Here is a 26,165-nt window from a genome sequence, read left to right on the forward strand (position 1 = left end):
TGAGATAACAGGAGCTGACAGCGGCAACCGCCCTAGTGCGCGGCTGCGAGAGAACCAGTTGGCTTTTTCATTTGAGCCTCATTAGGGAAACAGTGAGATAAGTCATCTCAGGCTCAAAGACGGCAGTTGGGTTTGGTGCCGCGACTTCTCAGAGGAACATGGATCAGGTTTGACTTAAGATGTCAAAGAGTTCGGGATTCAGAAGCTGCCATGTTAAGTGGTCGTGCAAGATGGTGGGCTCACATCTAGCCAGCAATTCTTAACACGCTGAAGGACAGTGAATTTGCATTATTAATGAACTGTGTATGATTTAGTTTTTTCGTGGTATAATTACACAACTGTAAGGGTAAAACCTAAATCTAATTATACTTTTAGGTCAATGTGTTTGGTGAAGATACGGTGACTTGCAAAAGAGTTTACATCACCTGAACGTTTTTCCATTTTTTCACCTTTACAAAAACAAACTTCCATGTAGTTTAATGGGATTTTATATAGTAAACCTACAAAGCTGTGCATAATTGTGAAGTGGAGTAAGAAAGATGCAGTTTTTACAGAGCCATGGAGTGCATTTGTACTTACCTGCCTACCCTACTCCTGAATAAAATGCAGTCCAACCAGTTTCTTCAGAGATGTCCTAATGTTTGAATACAGTCCACTTACCGGTGTGTCATTTAATCCCATTCTAAAGCCAACCGATCTCTGAAGGCCTCAGAAGTTTGTTGGAGCAGGGTTCTTGTTAGAAAGTGGGGGACGGGACCCACAGGGGTCACGAGACGCCATGTGAGGGTTGCGGGAGGATTCAAATGATCAACATTTCTGACTTTATAATGTCAGGGATATACTTTTTTAATATAGTACAGTTCTTCTTTTAATCATGGAAAATATTTTTTCTTGAAAATTAACTATTTGACAGAAAAAAATCCAAGTATTTTCTCTCAAATATGTGAAATTAATCAAATTCTTTTGTGGAAATTTTGTCCTGTGTGGCTAGTAATTTATTTTCTTCAATCAGCAACGGTGGTAATACTTTTTTTCTTTAATTATGAGAATAAAGTTATAATATTAGGTGCACAAGAATATGAGTATAAATATGGGGTCTTTTGTAAGAGTTCTCATAAAATGACTACTATACTCTCATAATTTTATGACTTTACTCTTGTAATTTCTAAAAAAAAAAAAAAAAGGCACACCCCACCCCGCCAAAAGGAGGTCGCCAGTCCCGCTGTTATTTTGGGGGTTGCAGGCTGATAAGTTTGGGAACCCCCTGTGCTTGAGAATATTAGTGAATAAACAGCATCTTGAAGACCAAGGAACACAATAAAGAGACAAAGTTAATGTGTTTAAAGCATATCCAAGCATACACCATATTCCATCCAAGAGCCCCATGATGACTCTTGAGAAGCTGCAAAGATCTGCAGGTCAAGTGGGAGGATCAGCTATTAATTGTTCGCTTCTCAAATATGGATTTTGTGGAGGCATTTTGAGAGGCAAGAAGAAAGCAATTAGAAGTCCCTCTTAAAGTTTACCTCTAACCTTGTGAACCTTGAGACCAAAACAGAAGTTTTTTTTTCTTGTATGCAAAATTGTATGTATTGGGGAAACTGAACAGCAGTGTACAATAAATTTGAACACATCACCCCAATGATGACACATGCTGGCAGGAGCATAAAGTACTAGGATTCTTTTTCTTCAACAGGGAAAGAAATACTGGTCAAAGTTTATGGGAACTTGGAAAAACCTGAATACAGGGCAATGATGGAAAAAAAACTAATTTGAGGCTGCAATTTTAGACTTAAGCAGAAGTTTACCTTCTGGGAGAGTGGCCCTATTAAGACATAGTATGATTGGGTGATTTAGATCAAAGCATGGTTATGGCTCAATCTAGGTCTAAATCCAGATGTTAAAAAATTATTGAAAGCCATGCATCGTTCTCTTTTCCTTCATAGTTATTTGCTAGTTCCTCATGATCTATCACATAAAATTTAAATAAAGCAGATTTTGTACTTTGACAAAACTTGAAAAAGTGAAGGCATTGATACCCTTGCAAGGCTCTGTAAAATGCAAGTTGTTAAGAAGCTGAAACAATAGGTCTAGCTGTGAAACCTAGGTGGAAGTAGGCTGGCTCTATCCCACCTCTTTCCCACCAATTTCGCTTTGCACTCTGACCCTGCAGCTCTCGGGTGTACAGTGTGTCTCGCCAGCCTATAGGGCATGCGGAACAAAGCCACTGTGACATTTTATCTGACGGTGCCCCTGTGGGGCCTGAGCCAAGCTGCCGAACTGTCAGGCAGATTTCAGCGCAATGAGAAAGGGGAAGAAAGCCAAATAAACAGAGACCCGGCGCAATCTCCCATCGCTATGCAGTGCAGACGGACCCAGAGAGACGTCCTCTGGGATTGCATGAGGCTGAGATGAAACGGAGCGCTAGATCTAACCTTTTTTGTTGTTGATGAAACCCAGTTCTTTAGTGCTGCTAGATTTAAAGGAAGAAGTGCAGAGCAAAATGAAAAGGAAAAAAAAGGCAATGTAGCCCCGTTCTGGAAACAAGACCACCATCTCACCCAAAGGGAAAAAAGTCAGACAAATATTGCTTTCTTTTAAGAGGACAAAGGTACAAGGTTTTTTTTTGTGTAGTCCATGCCTTTTATGTTGCACACAATAACTATGCTGCACCTCCTGTAAAAGGAAATATCACACACTATTCTAAATGAGCTTCAAGTTTTATGGGTGAAGGAATTGGCTCATTTCATCAGCACAAGAATATGTGAAGTTGAGCCAGCTGGGAAGTCGTGAATTTCTCTTTATGCACAAACTGGTGATTGCAAAAAGACGGCCTTCTGTTAATTTATCCTCTTGTCAAATATGTTCAGTATCAGTGCGCACCATCAATAGACCGCCATTCTGAAGGTAAACATTCACCTGCTTTCACACAGTTTCTTTTCTTCTCTACTTTTGATTTTAAAATTTTAAACTTCTGTTCTCAGAGTCATGGCTTAAAATACTCTTGTACTGATGAAGATGTTCTTCTTTAACTGGCTTTTTTTTCCAGTGTTAGATTTCAAGGGAAACCCTTTAAACTGTGTTTAATTGGCTAAATGAAGATGTGGAAATTTCCAATTAGGTGTGGCACCCGTAAAGCCCCACTCAACCCCTCATCTCTGTAGGGTGGTATTAACCTCCTGATGCCTTCACAGGCAAATGATGAGATCCCAACATCTGATGTTAAGCTGGAACTGGAGCCGTAGCCCCAGGAAACTCTTATCAAAGCCTCAACTTAGTCCTCCACAGCGCACTGCGCAAGCCCTCTTCAGTCTCACGTAGCCCAGGCGACCCCAGCTTATTGCAAACAGAATCCTCTTGCTTTATTTTCCTAGTGAGAAGAAGAGTGAGCTCAGTGCAGTCAGATGCAGAGATCAGAGAAGAGGATAGAAAGAAGTGGGAAATCCAAGCATAAGAATGTGCAAGAGTGGTAGAATGGTGATTGAGAGGTGCTTTAACTGGGAATCTTTTTGCAGAAAGTCGGCAGTTTTCCTGTGTCGAAGTTCACTGCAGCTAAACAGGAGTTGGAAACTATTCCCTCTACCCCAGACCTCCAGGAAAGAAGTGAACACTTCTTCTGTAAGTGACAGATACTTTAAAACACACCCATTGGTTAGCTGTTGCTGGCCTCTAAAAAAAAAAAAAAGCCCATCAAGAGCAAGTGAGGTGGTCAGACCTTTAGTACTCTTCTGTTCTGCAACAAAGAGCAACAGCATGCTATTATCCCGACGTTGCCATTGTTTTGGCACTTATTCAAACCGATATTGTGAGGTAAAACACATGGGCCGTGTCCAGTCTTTAGATGTTAAACCTATGTGCCAGTTTCCACTGGCTTGTGTGCCGGCCATACACCATAGTCAGTGCTTTTGGCTGATATTATGCATGGCACTGAGTGAGCGCTGCTGGGAGAGAAAGCAAAAGTGCCATCATCATTGAGTTAGATTAATTAAAGACACTGTACTGTATTCTTACAGATCAGTGCGTCTTGTTAGAGAGCTGTGGGCCGAAGCACTGGAGGAGGTGTGCTTTTGGACACCCTGTATGTGTTTGTGCATGTGTAACCTGCAGATTGCAGACTAGCCAGGTTGTTGTGCAACGAACTAATTGAAATGAGAGGCGATGTGCGAGTCTCAGCCAACATGGCCGGTCCATTTGTCAGGGTGACATCACTGCACTCACACCCCATCCATCTCCGGGCGGCAACACAGAACCATGCTCCTCTTGGTGATTAATATCCATACCCTCCTCACTGCAATGCATAGCCCACACTGCCCCACACTTGCACACTGCTACACACATGCGTACATGTGCCAACAGCAACAAAAAGAAAATACTCCGGCACACTCTGTTGGAAAACCTCCCATTCACTTGTGCACACAGTTACTGCACACTCCCACGTCAATAACACCCCTGTTTACACTTCCATGCATACATAGTGGAAACCAAAAGCCAAATAGGTTAAACAGTGTTTGGGTCTTGGAGTTTGCAGAGCCTCTTCTTTATTCTGTTTATAATTTTGAAACAATGTTGGTTTATATTTAGCTATATAAACATTTCCAGACCAGCATCTTTTAAGCCAATATACAATGTACTTTGTGCTAATTTGCCTCATATTTACCACCAGTATTATTTGTTTTTTTATTATTAAGAAGATTAATATAGGCTTGTTTTTGTTCGTATCCATTTACAGCACATTTCAAAATTAGTCAAAACAATTTGTTGTGTTACAACCACAATTTGAATTGTCTTGTTACTAAAAAGTGCTTCATAAATAAACTTGCCTAGCCTTGAAAGCCAGCATAACGGTCTGTTAAGGTGAAACCAAAATGTAATTAAGCATGATTAGCCCTGCACCTCACCTTAAAAATGTCATCCTCATAGTGAAACGCATGGTAGTGCCATCATGAGATGGGAATATGGGCTAGTATTGATAGAATGACAGATGAAGATGAAAAAATACAAAAACATTATTGAATAAAACCTGTTAGAGGCTTCAAAAAAGCTTGTGACTAGATTGGCCTTTAGTGTAGCCAAAGCTACAATGAAATGGTTTAAATTAAAGCATACAATGGCCTAGTCGAAGTCCAGACCTATGTCTTACTGGGATGTTGTGGCAAGATTTAAAAATAGCTTTTCACAGACACTCGGTCAGATCTGACTGTGTTTGAGCCAGTTTACAAAGAATTTCAAACTTTCGGTTTCCAGAAAGCCAAACCTGTTATAGATACTGTTTACCACAAAAGACAGTTGTAATTGTGAAAAAGGAAAAAAAAAAGTGGTTCAACAACTAGTTATGCACAACTGTGCACTGCTGTATCACATACATTTCCTGATAAAATAACCAGAGTTTGAAGCAGCGATATAAGAAAAATGTAAAAATGACTGAAATGAAACTTTTACAAGTCATTAACCAAAACAGGCTTTTTCTTCACAACTCCTGCATGTATCCACTGCATTTCAAGTAGAATCAGGCAATGAAACAAGTTGATACATCTAAAAAATAATAAAATATTGTAATAGAAGCATACGTTATTCAATAAATTGTTTGTTTTTCTATTATGCATTCTACTAAATATAATATGTAGAAAACATTTTTTCATCTGCTTACACTGGATCAGGTTCTGCTGCAGGTTGCTTCCCGTTAAAGGGGAGTTTTCTCCCCATTGCAAAGGTAATGACATGATGCAAGGGACTGTCCACTGTTGCCACAGGCTCATCTAGGAGGACTAAATGCTGCAAGTCAATGACGCGATGTAATCTCCTGGGTTTCCTTTTATAGAAAACATTTTAACCAATTTGAATAGTAAATCGAATGTGACTGCAGTGTTTCATAAGAGGATCAAATTGAAAAGTTTGTACTTCACTTGGAATCTGTCGGTATGATTCGATTTGAATCGATTTTTTATTTTTTTTTTGTAAAGTGCCTTGAGACGATATTTGTTGTGAATTGGATGTAAATGAACTGAAATTAATTAATTTGAATTGTTCCCATCTCATGAATCAATGAAAAACTCGTTAATGAATTGACAACAATCAAGTCCTTCTTATAATTGTTGACAGGCTTTTTGCGTGTTTCCGCTGGTATTTTCTGTTTTTTGGTTGTTGTTGATTAGCTGTTTGAGCTCAAAAGGCCTAATTGCCATCACCCTAATTTTTACCTCCCTCTGAAAATTTTCTATAAAAATCAAGTTGACTGACTGGGTCACACCAAAATGTTATTACTTTGATTAGAAGCTTAGTGGACAAATAGAAAAATTGATTAAAATTAGATTAAAATATATAGTTTAAATCTTCAACGTGCCAGGGGTATGAATATTTTTGGACTTAACTTTATTTAGGTTGGTCGGTTCACAAAGCACTTAGTGGTCCGCTCTGTAATGGCAAAATGCCCAGTTCCTAAGGCAGCAAAAAAGCCCAAATGATCACCCCTCCACCGCAGTGTTAAACACTTTGTATTAGGCGGTTTGATCTCATCGGGCTGAAATCTCCACTTGTGGGCAGGCTCTCAGTATGGGAACACTGTACGCTACACTTTCCTAAATGTTTCTCCCTTGGAGGTAGTGGTTCTCGCTTTAGGATGATGAACTCTAAATATTGGACAATAGCCATATGACCTTTCCTAGACAGGTTGGCAACAACATCGTCTTCAACAGCCTCTTTAAATGTGTACGAGGAAACTGCAGAAACTTGCCCTGGTATACTGGTGCTCAGACTTAATGATGAGGATGATCGGGTAATCGATGGATTTGAGTAACTGCTTTTGCGCGCCACTTATCTTTTTCATTTCTGACAGCAGGGTGCAAAAATGCAAAGGGGTTTCATACAACTTTTTCATTTTGGTTTAGTTTTTGTCAAAAAAAATATAAAATATAGTGTAATACCATATATATTTGCTTACTGCTTTCATTCCTTTTTATTTATTTTGTTTTTGTATTTCCCAATATGGAAAATCATTGCACCCCTACTGTAGCAACCTGCAGTGTACCCAGAGCACAGTTATGACAAATATTTTTCATAACTTTGTCCCCAAAAAACATTTTCCCCCTGTAAAGTTGGAGGAAGTTACCAATCAGAGAGCAACCTCAATGACAGCAGCTCTATGTTTTTTTAGCCAAGAGTAAACTTACCATCTTAAGACAAATAAAGATCCCTCGTGACGTGCCACATCTGAGCGCTAAGCTTAAGGAAAACAGCTTTTATTGAATTTGATGCTATAGATTTACAAGTAAAGTTGTCATGATTCTAGAAATGAGCAAACATAAGGCGACAGGTTTTATGGTATCAGGAATAAAAGCTGCAGAATGCCTCGTAGATTTGCTTCTCGAGTGCTTGTGCAGAAGTGTCAACCAAGACTAAGCTCATTACGGCTAGATACCAGAGCTACTCTAACCTGAGGAGAAGAGGATTTGGGCTTTGAAGATCCTTAAAATGATGACCTTTCTCTCCAGCTCTGCTCCTATGATGTGCTTTGATAAGCTGGGGCTCTGATCTCTTCCATGGTATCACGGCGCATCAGTGAACACTGAGCTGCTAAACTTTCTCACCACACCCTGAAATTACATCACCCCAGCTTGCATGTCATGTTTCATGCAACGTCTTTGAAGTTGCTCTGCCACGGGGCCCAAACATCACCCGAAGCCCCCTAAAGATGTGTTGCTTTGGACAAAAGATTTTGATTACACTGGCAATGCATAAATAGATGCGGACCCTTGCACGATCATGATATAACATGTCATTGAAGTAACTTGACACTGATAAATGTTTAAAGGCATCTATTATTTTTTTTACATTTTTAACAAAAATCAGACTTTGCTTTTGCTTGTTGATTTACTTGAATATGTTATATGATTAAACAAATACAAATTAAATAGTCAAAAAAGATGGTGCCCTTACAGTCTTCATTTTTTTTTTTTTTGTTTTTTTTGATGCAGCATCTTCAGGAACAATCACTGTGCAGGCTTTTAAAACTCTTTTCCACTCAGTAGCCATGTTTAACAACAGAGACTGTTGCTATCAACTGGTAACCTTTCATAAGGTACTGTGCATTCAATAATTGTAAAAAGATTGTACTTTTGTGTTTCTGCAGTGCTCATAGGCCCATTAAAGAGGAGTTTTTAATGATGTTGGAAATTCTCTGGTTCTAGTCAACAGCTGATTAGGTTCAGATTCATACTTTACATTAATCAGTGCATCTCCTATATCAGTGCTGAAATTTTCAGATTGTTCCACAGATGCTTATATGATCCAGACCTGGATGGACGATTTAAGAATATTGCAGCACTTCCATCTCAGCATTTCTTAAGTTCCTTTAGCTGGATGCTACGGGTTGTTATCCTGCTGGAAGACCCAGGACCTGTAACTGCTGCTGAGCTTGCTTACACTGGGCAGTGTGATTTGCTCCAGTATGTCTTGATAGTCTGGAGACTTCATTGTGCCCGGCACAGATTCAGTGTTATTTGATCCAGCCCCAAAACAAAACTAAGCCCCCTCTGTTTCTTCCAGGAAGTATGCTGTAGTTTCTTAGAGAGCTTCTTTTTTCCTCCTGTGAACATGGAGCTGATTTTTCCTGTTAAAAGCGTAGCTTTGTTTAATCATTCCAAAATAAATTTTCCTTAAGTTTTTATGGCTTGTCAATATGGATTTTTTTTTCTGTCAATAGTGGAGCCCTCCTAGGTTTTCTTCCATGGAGTCCATCATGGTTTAAAGATAGAGTCTGTGATTTTTCCGGAAGTTTCCACAAGTCCCTTTTGGAATAACTCTGCATGCACAAGGCCGTCTTATCTTGCTTTCCTGCTCCTCAGGGGGATCTCGTGAAAAAAATCTCCCAAATCCACTCTGGTCTTTCTACTGAGGCCTTCCTCTTCTTCTCATAAACATGTATGCAGTTTGCTTCTTGCGACTCTCAGTCATGATCAAAGTATACAGCGAAATGACGTCACATTTGCCCGGAGACAGTTCCGCAACACTAATCATTTTGGAAGATGACAACCTCCTAGAAGCTTCATTTCCACATGTTTCACTCGACAAACACAGAGCTCAAATGGTGGCTGAAACATAGAAGCCTCAGAATGAGAAGAAATAAATCAGTATTAGTAGAAGGGTAGGAGAGCCTGTCCTCTCCTCTCTCACAACAAACCAAACACAAGGAAGAAACCCGCTGAATCCATGTAGAATTACAGCTAACACAAAGAAAAATATATACTATTATTAGAGGCATATGTTTTAAATTATTATTGGCATCATTACAAAAATTACCAAAAAGCAGCTTATTTTCCAAAGCTATAAAGTCAATTATCTTGCTGTAATCAGACTCTCAGATCCCATCCCACCATCACACACACAAACCCCTCCGCAGACACACACAAATAATATCACCTATCTTGTGCGAGAAACAACTGACTTGCTTCATGAAAACAAGCTCAAACGTCAAACAAACCACCTCAATGTAATACAGAGGCAAATGCATGTTATTTAGCATGGTATGTATACATACTGTGTATGGAGTGACACTGTGATGTCACTCCAGCATATGCCAACACAGCAGTGTTTTTTTGTTGTTGCCATAATATATGACAGATCTGTTCACTATTTGACTCAAAAGTAAACTATTCAAACTTTACTGCTCAAGGTTTGTATGAATCTAATATGGCAGAACTACATGCGCACCGGTCCTTGCCCGCTTCAATGCAACTTCCTTATGTAGGTCTAGAGAAGTAAGGTGTGGGGCACCATCTCGTATTCGTATATACATATTATAGGCTGCAGTCAAAATACGATTTGAAGAGTGTCAAATACGGGAAACTTAAATTTGGCTCAAAATGTGGGACAGTTGGCAGCCCTACTAACTGGATACATAAACACTAGAAGTAAACACTAGAAGCAAGCGGAAACTAACTAGGAACGTGCACGCACACTGGCATTAGGTGAGCAAGTCAGAATGATCGGCATGTGGGACAACCAATAGATAGAGTGATACCCCCTGGAACTCAACGGACAGAGGAGGGTTGGGAACAGGACCAAAACTCTGTCCAATCCCTGTCCTTTGGACCGAACGACAGGGATTGCTTAGAGTTTTTACAGGCCTGCAGCTCTCACAGAGATTGATTTTTTTTTAACTTCCTTTCAATGAATACATAATGTATTAACTACTTTCAGGATGGAAGGACAATTTTACCCAGTATAACGAAAAGTGTTTCTGAAAAGGATTACCAACTATAGCTTTAAAACACGACAAATGGCGCAATCAGAAAGTGACGAACATTGACTTTGGAGTTCAGCTTTGGTTTCCTTGGCTCTTATTCAACAATTAGCATTTTCTGTTGTATCAAAAGATCACCCGTCCAACAGCTTCACTTCCTAAACATCTCAGGTAAAACTTTCTGTGTCAGCAATGATGATTGTACCTCTAGCTATGCTAAACTCTAATGGACATACCACAAGTATCTAATTTTGGTCCTCTTTTGCTCTTACCGTACTCAACGCTGCTTGGTACTATTTTCTGGAACATAGCATTTCCCTTCACTTCTTTGGAGACGACTGCCAGGTTTATCTGCCTCTGAAGCACATCAGTGGATGCTCTGTCCAGTCTCTTCAGGATTGCCAGTATGGCACAAAACCTTCTCACATGAAATGAGAAGGTACCTGAAGTCATTCTGTTTAGACCAAACACCATTTGCAGGATCCTGTCTCAACTTTTTATTTTTTAAATGGATGCAGACACGCGTCGGTCAGTTTCTTTTAATGAAGTCACTTTTCAGCCTAAATGATGCATCATTTTACTGAGCTGTAAGGGTACTGACAAATGTGTCCAAGTCTGTACATATATGCATTATATTTGAATATCACACTGTTCGTTAAGGCGCAATGTTGTTAATGAAGATCTCCCCGCCGTGTTATGCGCATCCAAGTGGAACCAGCGCGCTGCTTAACCTCACAGTTGTGACTCTCAAACACCAGCTTCTCCCATTCCTCCTGTGGAAGCAAGCACGCCCGCCTCCGCACCAGCTGTGAGATGCAAAGCTCCCCTTCATGTAAAAGCATTTCGCTGTCTTTGAGCGTTCTGTCTGTGCTATTATGTGAAAGGAAAGATGCCGCTGTGAGATAGTGAGAAGAGAGAGGGTGTTAGGTAGGGGCGGGTGGGGAAGGAGAAACGGTGGTATGTATACGATGGACAGCGGAAGATGCAAAGAGGTGGAAGATGCAAAGAGGAGGAAGATGCGAAACATGACAGAGATCCAGCAAATGGACAGATGTAAGAGGTGAGGGGTAGCGGCAGACGGAAGCTGCACAACTAAATCTCAAGAGCTACCTTGGCTGACATGTGATTGATTGAGTGGCACTCGGATGCCAGGGGTCATACATATGCAAACTGCTCATTTGTAGTGGCTGCCAGAGCTGCCGTTCACCGGCGTGCTTGAATTGTGTCGCCTGACCACCGACACATCGCACACAATCAGATTAAGCAGCCCTGAAGTCACATGCAGGACGGCCGGCGGCTGCCACGTGCGCCGTTGTATATGACTTTAAGTATCTTGTTTTTCATCCCTGCCTGCCATAACAAGCTCTTGTCTGTCTGCAACAGATCCGGGTTTTAGAGGCTCAGATATGTGTCAGAGGAGCTTTGGTGTTTGTGCAGCACAGATTTTTCCTCTTGACATTTTGTTGGTTGTTTGTCTTTTCTCGTGGCTTTGCTGCACACAAGCCTCATCTTTCAAATGAGCGGCTTGCCGTGCGTGTGTGTACAGCTGTACGGCGTGCACAACGCTTCTGTCTTCAGAATCACACCGCCACCTTTCTTCAAACCACGTCAACATACTGTAGGTCAAGCTGATCGATGCATTTTTAACATGTAGCACAACCAAGGCCACAGGTCTGGGGCTACAGCTATTGAGTATTATACTCATCGACTAGTCTTTGTAATAATCCTTACATTATTCAAGAAATTGGATATGCCATCCTAAGAGTGCCCAACATATCTTTTTTTTTCTTGAGGCCCAATAAGCACTTGGATAGAAAATAAGGTGAAACTCATTGTTGAGATAGCAGCTACGTAGTTTAATAGAAAAGCATTTACCTGTGTTTCTTTAAAAAGTACTTTGTCTGCATCAAATCAATTTCAAAGTATGCGGTATTTTGAGCAGGGAATGTAATAATACACCTACTCATTATTCCTTTATAACAACATCTGATCATTGGGGGTTTGATAGAAAATGCCAAAATATTTAGTGTTAAAGCCAAGTCTTTATTGTGAAACACCAGGCAGTTGCTGTCAGCGTGTGACATCCTATGGCAAAATTAATTATTTAAAAAATGTAGAAATAGTAAACTGTTATTATGCACCCCGTAATCAAGATGAGTGCTTTAAGCTTTATCTTTGTTTAAGACTCTTATTTTAAAGTAGTCAAGCTGTTGGTTTCATCCGTTTTCGAGGGAGTTTAAGAAAGACTTTCTTGAGCTGCTCCACTGGGCTCTAAAACGAACTATCCATATCCGATATACTAAGTAGTATATAACGGGTTTTAATGAGTCTGGGCCGAATTCAATCATCTGTTCTTAAGAATCTAAAACATTTTGGCTGATCCATCTAGAAGTGGATAATTCTACATTTAACAGATTCTTAAAACACAGTTTGACTTATATAAAACCATTGTCCTGTTTGTGAAAACACAAAAGGGGAGATGCTTTTTTTTTACATTATTGACCACCTTAAGGTTAGACAAGCATATATACCAAAAATGTACATTTAAGGTACATACGGACTAATGTAATGGAAAACTGTATTGATTAGATTTGATTAGATATTTGATCAGGTATTGATTAGACAAACACAGGATATGGTTTCGCAAACCTTTACTGTTTTGGGCATTTTTCTTTAGTTTATGCAAAGAAATAGCTAAAATCTCATCTTTTTCTCATGAACCCAGTATTCTGCATTGGCTTATCTCATTAGCCTGATGCATTGTTATAATCCTAGTCAGCCTCATTATAATATCACTAATCTGCTCGCTGAGATTGCTTAAAATCTATGATGTACAGAATTATATGTCGAGGTGTTTATACTGCGGGTAGTGGATGTGTCTTGTTGTTGCTCAAATAGTGAATACCCCCGGGGAATGCCGTTTCAAGAACCAAAAAGCATCTGTCTACAAAGTTACTGTTGAGAATTTACTATTGTGTAACGCTCACTGCAGAATATGCTCTTTTTTTGTTTTGCTTGTGTAATGGTGCTGCATTTTTTTTCTAATTTGTTCCTGTCACTATTTGGGCATATTTCTTAGTCCTAGTTGATGTGAACAGAAACATGTTGAGTGACCACAGTAACAGTTTCCCATGAAATATGTGACCGCTGAGCGGTAAAAAGGGTAAAAAGGTGTCTGGATAAAACAAAAGCATCAAGTCCAAGGTGTTTCCTTCAGTATTTTTGTAACCAAGTAATTTTGGGAGTTGTTTAGGCCCTATGCAGGCCTAGAAATAAGAATTCTAACTTCCCTAAGGTAACATTGTCAGCAAAGACCTACAGTTTAATGAGAGTTTTTATTCTGTTTGAAGTTGTCCAGTGTCGGGGAGTGGGTTCCTGGAACGTCTGATGGTTTTGTTGCCATTTGAGGCAGCCTGATATTTCCTTTAATTATTCATTCCCGATGAGGCCAGCAAGAACTGGGGGCTCATGCATAAATTCTTTTTAACCATTTTCGTGTTTAATTAAGCTATCATGTGATATTCAGTAATATAGAACTAGTAACCAGAAATTATTCACTTTCATTACCCCGGCTCTTTGTTTTCTCCTTCTCCGGAAACAAGGATTTGGTGCTGGGTAAATGGCTTTCTGTATTCAGGCTGCCATGAAGAGGCTTTCTTGTGCTCTTTATCTCTCCCAGCCTCCTCCTGTCGGATAAGTCTGTACTCGAGACATGCTGTTGGTCCTCTGAGCTGTGAAGAAGGGAGTCACTGAACTGAGCTTTGAAACCGTTCCAAAAAAATTTTTATAACTAATCTAAAATATTTCGGTCGATTAAAAAAAGGCTTGATAAATAGGTGTATGTCTCTCTCATCATGGCACACTGGCCCTTTATGTGGCTCTGTGCAGGGTGGCCTCTTCCACCCCATGCTTCTCATCCACACCCCAGAGGCTCCCATTCAACCCAGGCCTGGCTCAGGGGAAGTTGGAGCCCTTTTGTAGTGGAAAACTCTTAGTGAGGACCGTCAATGCTGCAACTGTGTGGACCTTTATTTCCCCCCACACAGAAAAGGAGGGGAAGAGATACAGGGAGCAAGCCAGAAAGGACTTGGTCGGGAGGGGCAGCACTAGAGGAGAGCTTGGACACAGACTGCCTTGTTAATAGGCACCAGCCAGAGAGGGAGCTGATGAGAGAGAGAAGGAGGCGAGACAAACTGAAAGCGAGATTGAGTTTGACTAAATGCCCCGAAACATCCTCTCTGTTACGTCACTGTTGTTATTTCCATTTTCCTCCTCTCCTCCTTCTGTATTCTTTGTTTTTTACCTCCCTCTGTCCGGCTTGATAACAAGCCCGTCCCCTCCTCACTTTTTCCTCACCTTCCATCATTAGTTAACCCGCATTCCATTATCTGGGAGACTGGGCTAAGAGAGATGTCTGAGGTCAAAGTGATCATTATCATCACCTCTTTCTGCTACACTGTGAATTATGGCCCCACCATATAGGAAACAGGCATTTAAATCATAATCAATACAGCAATATCACTGCTGAGAAGCTAAACTGTAGGAAATCATCTTCCCAGGTCAGGAAGAAATACACAGTTAAGTCGAGTTAGTGGATGCTCATGTGAGGATAAATTATAACGAAGCATTAGAAGGCATCTTATGTCATCAGATTTTTGTTCATTTATTATAAAGACATCCCCACACACCAACGTTAGATCAGGGTTTTTTTTTCCAATGGACTATACCACATAAAGAAATGTGACTCAGGTTCACTGAAAGAAGTAGTTTTGAATAAAGTAGTGTTGAAAATAAGGGACCTGCAATCTCATCCGGACTGCGTGAGATATATTTCCCTACCCTTGTGAGTCAAGTCAAAGAAGTATATCAAAGTATGTGTTGCTCCTTTTGATGCGTGAAAATAGACTATACACACACACACACACACACACACACACACACACATACACATATGTATATATATATATATATATATATATATATATATATATATATATATATATATATATATATATATATATATATATATATTAGCTGATTCAGATGTCTGGCCGATTGATTGGTGGCTCTCTAAAGGATACATCTTAGAAGGAAAGGTCAGAGTTTTTGAAGATTCCCTTAAAATGTTGTGTTAATATTTTAGCTGTGGTAAATAAGGCAGACCACTTGGTCCTAAAGGCCAAACCTAACACTATTCTGAGAGGGGCCATCACCAAAATGAATTCCACTGAAGTTGCACAGTACATCGAATTGAAATAGTCAGTATATGTAATATTCAGTATTGCAATTGCAATGGACAACATTAAAAGGTCTATTGGACATTTTGTCCGTTCATTTTTGCCCAGGTTCAGGGACTTTCACAGCCCTCAATACACTTGATCTATATTTTTAGTGGCCCAGATACTAAGGCTTAATATAAGAGGTAGGACATTGTTAATAAAGGAAAAGGGGGAAAAAAGAAAATGTAGGCTTATAGTTATCAATAGAGTCATCACAATGAAGAGCAATACTATGGCAATTCCATATTTTCCTGCTATCATGCGACCTAAACTTCTACTATCAAATTTACTGAAAAGCTGATCATCTTTTACCCCACCAACAATTGTCTTACATGGAACAAAGCACCAAGAACTTACAGTCACTGCCTGATATAAAATTAAAAAAAAGAAGCACTATATGTCAGTGGTTTATACAAATGCTATTATTATGAGCCTTTAAACCCTCATCACATAAGCTTGAGGTTGTTCCTTACAGAGAAGCTGATGATTGTCTGCATGGGGATGGGAGGTTAGAGGAAATGGTGAAGCGTGTTAAGGATTTCCGGACAGTATAACTGCCTTATATAAAAGGAAAAAAGTTTACAAAACAACAATATTGTAGTGGCTTAAGTGAAAGCTATTATATTGATTGTTTTGCTGGCATTTTTATATTGTGCTTTTCAAATTCCAATTATCTGTATGTGTTTCACACAGGAAGAACCATTGTGGACATTCCTACCTCCGATCACCTTGTAAACAAATGTTCTACAACAGCATTTTTATGCACTGTCATAACATTTTTAAGATTGCAGTTGCCTTAAAAGGTCCGCTTTGGAGTAGTAGTTTGTGGCCTAAAGACCAACCAATTGAGATTTTTGCTAACTCGAGACAGCAAGAGAATTATCCACACAAAGTAGGATATTAATTGCATACTACCCCCACAACAGAAGCTTACTTCAAAAATCCTGAACCATCCCTTCAAAATGGTTAGTAGTGTAGAGTAACGCTGTGTGGAAAAGGGGATGTGGCGGGTTTGAAGAGGATTCCCCTGCTCTCCGGATGTCTCGGCGCATGCTTTTCATGCACTCCAACATATTAAGTGAAGCTCAGAGAGAGGATGCTGTCATGTTGTGTACATTAACCAACCCTCTGGTAACGTTAACGCAACAACAACAGCTATGTTTCTTGCAGTGGGAGATGCATATCCACACAAACACACACAGACACACACATACACCGTTACGCCCAACAAGGAGGATGCGGTAAGACAGGTGCGACCTGACCCGGCTCGGACCAAACGACAGTTGCTGTTGCCGCTCCGGCTAAAATCCGGGCTGCGACTCCGAGCTGCCACAAGGAGAGAATGTCAGTTCCCCCCATCGCGTACAAGTGGCCCACATCAACGTCAAGGCAGGCTCGCTTTAAGACATGATAGAAAATCACATCATGTAATCAGTCAGTCCAAATTACAGCTCTATCATCCAGGGGAAAGAGCACAGAATCACTGTTATTAACTCATACAGTTTGTTTGCGTGATGAAGAAACTGCCATGCAAATTTAACAGCCAAGCCAGCTGACATGTGTAGACATGTCAGCTGCCATATTTGGAAATCTTTGTTTTCAACAACTGAGACAAACCGAAAGTCATTCTTTGACCTTTCGCAAGTGGTGCCTGTATATAATCCATTTTTCTCGATAGATCCTGTAAAATATGTTTTGGGTTTGGCATAAATAATTCAGGAAGGCTGCCATAAAGGAAGATGTTTCACATGTTTTTTTTTTTTTGTTTTTTTTGCTCTCGTTCAGATCAGCTTCAGGGCGTCTTTTCCATTTTGATGGGTCTGTTTCTTTGTCAAAACAAAGTCTTCTCGCAGAAATTCTTTGGCTTTTAAACAAAACAGTGTTAGTCCTTGTTTCCAAGCAGTAGAGGTTCCCTGTTTGTTAAAATTGTTAACTATAGTTCCAAAACCCTGTAAAGGAAAAATCCTCAAACAAAATTCATTAACAGAATTTCATATACATATGCAAATTAATTAGCTGGTACTTGTACATTTTGTTTAAACTTTTTTTTTTTTCTGAAGAGTATCAGTTACAAGCAATGGTCACATGCCTTTAATTGGTAATAGATTAAATCAAATTGTGAATAAAGAGATTTTGTTTTGAGAGATATGCTAAAATAGTAAGGACATATTTGTTGTTATCTCTAAAGTGACCAGCAAGCATCGCAATATTGTTGCGTTTCAAACTTGTGCCTCTATGACACATATAGCATATCTTACTCACAATGTGTGGCTATAGTGTACAGCGCTTTGGGTGGTCAGCATAACTATACAAGTTTAGTCCATTTACCAATTTAGTGATATGGGACGAGACATGGTTGTAATAATTTACACTCCAGCATCACCTTTCATTACACATTTGACTTTAGTATACAAATTTGAACTTCCATTATCTCTTTGCACGTGTAAAAAAAAAAAAAAAAGAAAAAAAAAGGGTCTGCATGAGCATCACAACACTAAGGCACCACATAATACAGTACTTTAATCTACTTTCTGATTAAATCAGCTGATAATTACTTGACCACTTGGGGACCTTTATAGCCTGTGTATAGTGCAAAAATAAAAACAGTTAATTTTGTGATAGTAAATGTAAGGCACCTGTCCTTGCCAAACAGCACAATGGGAATTATGTACCCTTAATCCAAATATAACTGCACTATACAAAATGGGAGTGCAACAGAAGGAAAAAAGACTTAATGTAAAATCTGCTTCATTTCATCGAGTTTAAACACATTTTTAGAGACACTAACATGCATGGTTAAATAAATAACAGGGTTACAGCAGCTTCAGTAATAAAGCTGCTGTATTTCTGTCACAGGTGGCTTTAAGCATTAGTTATTCAGCCTTTTATTAATTAAAGGAGAACAAACGTTTTCCAAATGAAGGCTACAAGACCATCTCCAAGAGGTTTTATATTCCAGTTGCCACCATTGGCTGTATTATGTAAGAGTCTAATGTTCATGGGACTGTAGTCAACACCCCAGGATGTGAACTTGCAACTTCAGGTTCATCAGACATACCCAGTACCCAGATCTATTTGGACAGTAACATCAGCTATGTTTTTTTTTTTTACTGAGAGAAATAAATAATGCTTTCAAAGACAAGAATGCTGCTGCAAATAGTGGGAGGAGCTTGACCTTTTTTTTGCGGCTGCTTTGCTGCAACTTTCTTGAGGAACCTTGAATCTTTGCGGGTTGCAATGATTCCTCAAAACTACCAAGACATCCTGAGGTGAAACATTCTGGCCACTGACAGAAAGCTTGGCCTTTGTCACAGGTCATGGGTCCTACAACAGGACAGTGAGTCAAAGCAAACAACCAAAAGCACTTATGAAAGGATGGACATAAACACATAATAGGCCTTCAAGAGGTCAGATCATATCCTATTGAACATCTAAGAGAAGATCTGAAAATTAGGCATCTTAACCAGTTTGGCCAGAAAAAGAATGCAGACTTGAGATTGTTAATTATAAACGTAAATTAAAGGTACCATCTTTTTAATCAATTTTCACCAGTTACGTTGCTTCAAATCTTCGACGAAATCTGTCACGAAAAGCAAAGTCTAATTTGTGTTAAATGTTATAAACCAGTGCGTCTGCTTCAACACACTCGACTCCAATATGAGCTCATTAGCAGCGCTTTGGCTGCACGCTAGAGAGGCAGTTTAGCCATTTGATTCAGGTGTGTAGGGCAAGAGACACATCTAGAGGTTGCTTGACTCCCGCCCTCGAGGATTTGAGTCTGAGACCAATGTTATAGACAATAAGAGCGGTCACTGAACTTTTGTCAATCTGAAGTTATTTTAGAAACCCATGTTGTTTGACTCAATCTGGAGGGGCAACAAAAAACTTGCCCATATTTGTGGATGGAGCAAACTTTCGGATCAACTATCCTGCTATTTAAAGTATTTCAAAACCAGTGCCATCAAATGACATCAAAGGATTTTTTTAAAAAAGAAAAAAAAAAAGAAAGCACACTGAGTTGAGCCAAAGAACTAAACAGGGACGGCGTCCATCGGTTGCTAAAAGCTTATTGTGAAGTAGCTTGTGTTCATTAGCGATTCGAACTGCCTCTGGTGGAGCAGTGCAGTCAAGCACATCACCAGCCTAACACAACAGTTCACAAGCGCTGAGCCTAAGCATTAAAATCCCGGGGTCATGTGTAGGTGTGAGCTGCAAACAGAACGAGAGTAGACTGCACCATCACAGCTCGTGTGAAGCCAAAAGCCCACGCTGTGCTGATCAGACAGAGATCATCTGCTAAGTCTGGAAATCTATAACCCAGTCCCTTGTGGGTGAGAAAAAGATTTACATAACTCCGAATTGGAGCAAAGTGAACATATATAGTTAATTACATATATTACAGTGACCGCAGCGAGCCTGTGCTTTCAGCGGGAACGTCCAGAGGTGATGAATATGTGATCATTTTCACATGCCTATAGATTTATATGCAAAACAGCAGCGCCGGCGCTTCTGCGTCAAACGGCTGCAGTGAGGACAAAAAACAGAAATAGCCATGCATTAAAACAATTATTTTTGCTATCTTAATTGCTTTCCGAAGCAAATACTTTCTGTCACCTTTCCAATTAAAACATACCCAGCAGCTATGGCGGATGTATTTTTTTTTTTAAATGGTGCCTGCAGCATGTCTTGTTTAAGACTATCACTCCACATGTTAATAACCCGTTTCTTTTAACCATGCAGAGCAGTCAGGACGGTTTAGCAAAAAAAACGTCTCACCACAAGACACCGGAACTGAGCGCTCAGTATCACAGATGAGGATCCAACTGTAATAATATCCATTTTGTCGTCAAGTAATCCTCAATAATACAAAGCCAAATGGATAATGTTTACTGTATCCTTTCAATTAGGCTAACAGTTGTACAAATTCCCCCTTCCATGTCTGTCTCATGACATTTCTCAACCCATCTGACATATACTTGGTGAAGTGTGAACTGCTTTGCAAATGAGGGTTATTCTTGGAGTCACGTCTCCTCTGCCTCTCTCCCGTGTGCCCTGGAGAAGGTTGTAAAAGCTGTTGTCCTTTAGTTATGATGGAGGGCTAGGAGGAGCCGTGAGATAAAAAGTGAAGGAAAAGCTCTTCAGCCCTAGCCCTCCTTTCTCCTCTTTCTGTCTGCGTCTGTCTCTGCCTATCTCTCTTACTCACTCTGTCTCTCTCTCTCTCTCTCACCCTCCCTCCCTCTCTGCATGTGCCTGCTGCTCTGTCATCCTCAGGGATGTATCTGAAGGAGACCATCTGTTGATCCATTTGTCTACTGCTTCGCTTCCTGTGCCACAGCCTCTCTACTATCGACAATTGGCCCTGGCCTTTCCACTGCCCACCCTTTTTTGTTAATGCCAACAAGCCCTCGGGATAAGGGTGGTCTAATGTTGGGGTGGGGTAGAGGGTTGCGTCCGGACTCTCTCAGAGAGCAAATGGCTCCTCTGTGGTGTTTTTTTCATACCGTTTCCATACATGCACTGCAAAGTAGTTGTTTTTGTTTTTAGTTTTATCTTTTTAATTAAACATGAGAGTTGCGTGGGAAAATCTTAATAGTTAAAATAACATGACAAAGGAGACGGCACTAAAGCTTACATTAGCACTATTAAAACTAAGGATGGACAATATGGCAAATCAATACCTTTTTTTTTTTTAAATGACATAACTATTTCATCAACATTTCCCATGTGAGACCACAGCTTTTAAAGACAAATGTAGAACATTTAGGCCAAAGAACATTCCTAAACAGATTTTAATCAGTATGCTCAGTGTTGCAAATTGAATCAAGTATAATTAACAATAAGTAGCTACCTAAGACTTGAAGTACACTCTGTGAAAAACTGTTGTGCCCAACTTTAAAGAATTATTCCGATTTAAAAGCTGGACAGCTACAATGCTGCTCAAGTGGATAATAAGAATGCAACAATATATGTTTGATATTGTTGTGTGAAAATTAATCATGGTGATTGGCGGTACAGTTTACAAACTTATATTTCTAGTACTAGTAGAAGTAGTAGTAAATACCAATGCACAGACTATATACATTATTAAACTATTTCATTGACAAATTATAGTCTGCAGCTCAAACCCACAATGAATTAAGACTTTTTCTCAGCAGAGATAATACTGAGCTGTTTTAATGAGCTTTGGAGAATATGTACTCAGGTTTCACAGTGCAATAAGAGTGCTTAAGGCCCTTATTATGAAGGTTTGAAGGAAGTTTGTACTTGCTTTATCTATGTTATAAAATAGACACTCGTCTTGAATCAAAAAGTGATATATTATAATTTTTGCTGACCTGCTCAGCAGGAGCAGAGCATTTGCTTTAGTGCAGATAGTTTTGGTGTATTTAGGATATCTGGGGCAGGAGCACATTGATAGATTTGCTTCAAAGAAGTGACGGGACTTCATGCCCCACAAAAATCCACTTCATTTCATAACATTTAGACTCAGGTAACATGGGTTTTTCAACATGGTAGCAAAAATGGCAGAACAGAAAACAGTGCAACGGACCTTTTAATTTAATGATGGCAAAAGTAAATATCAATACTACGTTTTAACATGGTGATTTTTAAAAGTAGTTACTGTTTCTTCGCTACTACATAAAAATTAAAGGAAAAGGAGGAAAGTGCATGCTATGAGTGATCAAAGGACAACAAGGCATATGATGTACCCTAGAGGATCATATGATTTCTTTGCTTTGGCACATTGTCAGCACATTCTAATCTTTAACAGTCTAATATCATTATGTCACTCATCCCTAAGTAAAGCACAAGCAACCTTTTTTTTATTTAAAAAAAAGATATTTGAAATCAGAAAGCCAAAAGAGCCTCAAATACCACACAAATACTTATGGTTAATTAAAAGGTGCTTCAGCGTTTGTAAATGCTTTATTCTCCACAAAAATTAATCTACGTCTGAACTCGACACCAATCGAAAGAAGGAAGATAAATGTGACAACAATGTGAACGTAGAAGGATAATAAAACACTCACAGATGGTCAAGTACAAAAGTCAAGCTCCAATTTTATTTTGGATTGTTTGGATAGAAAGTTGGTGACTACATTGTCACACACAATCTCAAGATATGAGTGTTTTTTTTTTTGTTTTTTTTTTTGTTATTTGAGACAGTTGCTGTAGTGAGCTGAAAATTTTAAAGATCTTACTTTCATTCTGGGTTTCTACACAGTCTATAAATATATGAAAAAGTATGGAATATGATTTCAGAACATTTCAGGTGTGAAAGGGTGTGAAAGAGGAAAATAAACAGCATAGGGAAAATATGTACAGACTACCGTACACTGTTTTATTTATACATATTCTATCTATCTATCTATCTATCTATCTATCTATCTATCTATCTATCTATCTATCTATCTATCTATCTATCTATCTATCTGTCTGTCTGTCTGTCTGTCTGTCTGTCTGTCTGTCTGTCTGTCTGTCTGTTTTACTGAACAGTGTTTTGTTCTTTTTTGTTCAATGCTTCCATTTATCCTTTGTTTCTTGACTGATCAACGCATCCATCAATTGATTCTTCAACCCTATCCTATCTTTCCTTTATGTGTTCCTTAATTTTTATGCTCCTGTCTTTTTTGTCTCTGGTTTTAGTCATTTCCACATTTAATGTCAAACTATGAAAATCTGAGTCTGGGGAAAGTGAGTAATTTGACAGGAATGTGAACCATGTAAATTGAACCCATGTTTTGTTATTAAATATAGTCGTCTAAACTGGATTAACGCAATAAGTGCTGAAGATATTTGTGTCTCTGTGCTTCTTCTGTTTTTGTACAATCAGTTGAATACATCTCTTGATGTTGCAGATTTAATTAAATACAGCTACTGAAGAAATTGTTACAAATACATCTCTTATTGTGTGGGGCAAACAAAGCAAAAATATGTTGTTTTCCATGACACACCTTTTGCTCGTCACATCCTCTAAAGTAGATCCATTGAAAGTTGAGAACTGATAGACGGGAATGATCTTAGTAGACTAAGTACATCCCATAAACAACTAATGGCCCCGAGGAGGGTCACTCTCTAATCTTTGCTTATCTTAAGTGAGCAGTGACATCAGTGAAATCACACAGATTAAAACTTTTTTTAATCAGTTTAACATTGCTGTTAACTCTCTGCCTCCCCCAGTGGACTTCAAAACAGACTTCATTATTAGATGAAGGCACACACCATGAAATAGATGTTGGAAGCAATGCCACGATGCTGAAGGACCATCACCGGAGGCCTTTAAACATCCTCCATCAACACATTTATTGCTTGTGAAAGAGAATCGGGTGTTGGTTCCCATACCTCTCTGAGCTGTCACCTCACATGCATGCCTGGGGATTTGACGGACACTGAATCCACCATTGGGACTTTAGGGATTGGCTGGCTTTGATCTTCTCCCATGACTCTCGATTACCCATCATTCAGCAGGGCTTACGCCCTGGAGAGAGAGAGTGGTATGTTAACATGAGCTCTGATGTACCCAGGAGACGCACGCTTTTCCAACTTAGACCTCACATGGCAGATTACGCCGACATCCAGTGAAAACGCACACAGATTTTGCGTGTTGTCACCCGAAAATATGACAAGTGCAAGGGAGGTTTCGAATGTGTCAAAGGGAAATAGAGGAAATGATTCGAAATTTAGAAGTGGCATCGTTCTAACGCAGTCTATAGGTTTTCTGTAGATGTGCAAGATTTTCATTTGAACCGGTCAATATTGCTCAGCGCACAGTAATTCATGATTGATGTTCACCTGGGGAGACGTGCCATTGATTTTCCATAAGGTGCAGATGACATGTGGGCACATGCACTCCTATTTTACCAACCGCCATGTCATGTGATAAGTCATGATTTCGCTGCTGCTGTCACTCACCACGATGGCCCCCTGTGACAATGGGAATGTGGCATTACACATTGTAGATAATCCAGCAATTTTAGGTTTTCTCCTCTTCAAAACCGATCGTTCTCTTTGCTGTTTGCGGGTTTTGTTTTGATTGTTTTCATCTTTGCATGTTTCAGGCTTCCTCAGCACAGGGGATCAGGCTGCTAAAGGGAACTACGGGCTGCTGGACCAGATCCAGGCTTTGAGGTGGATCAGTGAGAACATCGGCTTCTTCGGAGGAGATTCCAACCGCATTACCGTATTTGGATCTGGGATCGGCGCTTCCTGTGTCAGTCTCCTCACCCTCTCCCATCACTCTGAAGGTAGGGCACGTCATTAAAACGGCGAAAAGGCTGTTCAACGGACTGTTTGAGCAAAGAAGCGTTCATGTGTTGCTGTGATTCCAAAATAACACCTTATTTAATCTCACATTTAAATTTAATTTTGAGCAAGCCATGCTGCTGTGTTTTTTTTTGTTTTTTTATCTACGTCTTCTTACCAGAAACAAGCATGTTGGTTTAATGTGTCTTTTTTAAGAAAGGGTGAAAAAGAACATAGCTTCATAAAGAGGAGGTAGCTATATTAAGGCAAAAATGACGCACACAGTCTCTCACTGTCCTCTTTCTAAAGAGTGTTGTTTATCTCTTGGTTACCTTAATGGCTACCTCATGATGATTTACAGCTCACATTGGCCATGACTTTAATACATAATGCAGCTTTCGTGCTTGACGTGGACATCCAATAAACATCTTTCAAGCTCATGCTCTTCTAATGCATCGCTGAATTAAGATAGAGCTTTACGGCTAATACATAAGCAAGGTTCTGAAAGAAGCACTTTGGCTTGTACAAATAAGAGCTGCGTGTTGGTGCTGCGCTCCATCTGTAGATATCAAGCTCCAGCCGAGTTCCTGCAAAGTCAAATCGTCACTTTATCATCCTTAACCTGAAAACTGTTATTCCTGCTTCAGACTTAAGAGCTTTCTGTTGCCATACATTTAAATGATAGTGCTGTTTGTGTGTTAAGTATATAGATAGAATTGTGTAGTAGCCAAACAAAAGCCTCCTGTTTAGTCTTTCCTATGGCATTAATATGTTGACATGCTGTAAAAAATATTGTTTTTGGAGAATATGGTTAAAAACTTTGATTATCTGTGTGTACTCAGCTTTACTCTCCACATGGCATCCCTGGCAAAGATGTGTACAAAGCCTCAGAGCATTAAAAATTACATTTTGTTGATGTAGGAAGCAGGTACTAGGATTGAAATTTTTTGATTAATCTTAACTTCAAACTGAATGCATTTTTAATTTAAGTAGAAATCTCAAGCAAGCATTTTTTTTTTACCAGATCAGTGATGTGAAAAATGTTGTCACTTATGTTGTTCATACTTTACAGAACCCCATTTTGCCAGTATGACACTTAGCCCTCCCTGCACCCACTAAAAGAACTGTAAGAAAGAACAAAAGGACTGTAAGAAAAATCACATCACTGACGGACAATGTCTCCCACTCCATGCCTGGAGCTGTTACAGAGCTTTTTAGGCTACATTCCCAACGCAGGCCTTAATGCTCAATACCGATTTTGTTCTGAGATCATATTTTTTTGCGATCCCATTACAATAATGAGGTCTAACATCTCGCTGTCCCTCCACTGAGCGGTGCTTTGGCAGGCAGCTGCTGTCTTACTAATGCTAACTGCCATCACTTCCAGCTGCTGCTGGCGCAAAGTT

General features: G+C 39.6%; 1 protein-coding gene across 3 annotated transcripts in view; it reads left to right on the plus strand.

The window, feature by feature from the left end:
* Positions 1-25,141, plus strand: part of nlgn3a (neuroligin 3a) — a 158,498-nt gene extending 133,357 nt beyond the window's left edge. For all 3 annotated transcript variants that reach the window (XM_036134980.1, XM_036134981.1, XM_036134982.1), the window contains one exon: positions 24,576-25,141. In XM_036134980.1, coding sequence (XP_035990873.1) covers positions 24,576-24,778 — 203 coding nt within the window. In that variant the 3' untranslated portion in view covers positions 24,779-25,141. The remainder of the gene's footprint in view (positions 1-24,575) is intronic.
* Positions 25,142-26,165: the final 1,024 nt, after the last annotated feature.

The sequence above is a fragment of the Fundulus heteroclitus genome, unplaced genomic scaffold (assembly GCF_011125445.2).
Source record: "Fundulus heteroclitus isolate FHET01 unplaced genomic scaffold, MU-UCD_Fhet_4.1 scaffold_97, whole genome shotgun sequence".
Classification (NCBI taxonomy): domain Eukaryota; kingdom Metazoa; phylum Chordata; class Actinopteri; order Cyprinodontiformes; family Fundulidae; genus Fundulus; species Fundulus heteroclitus.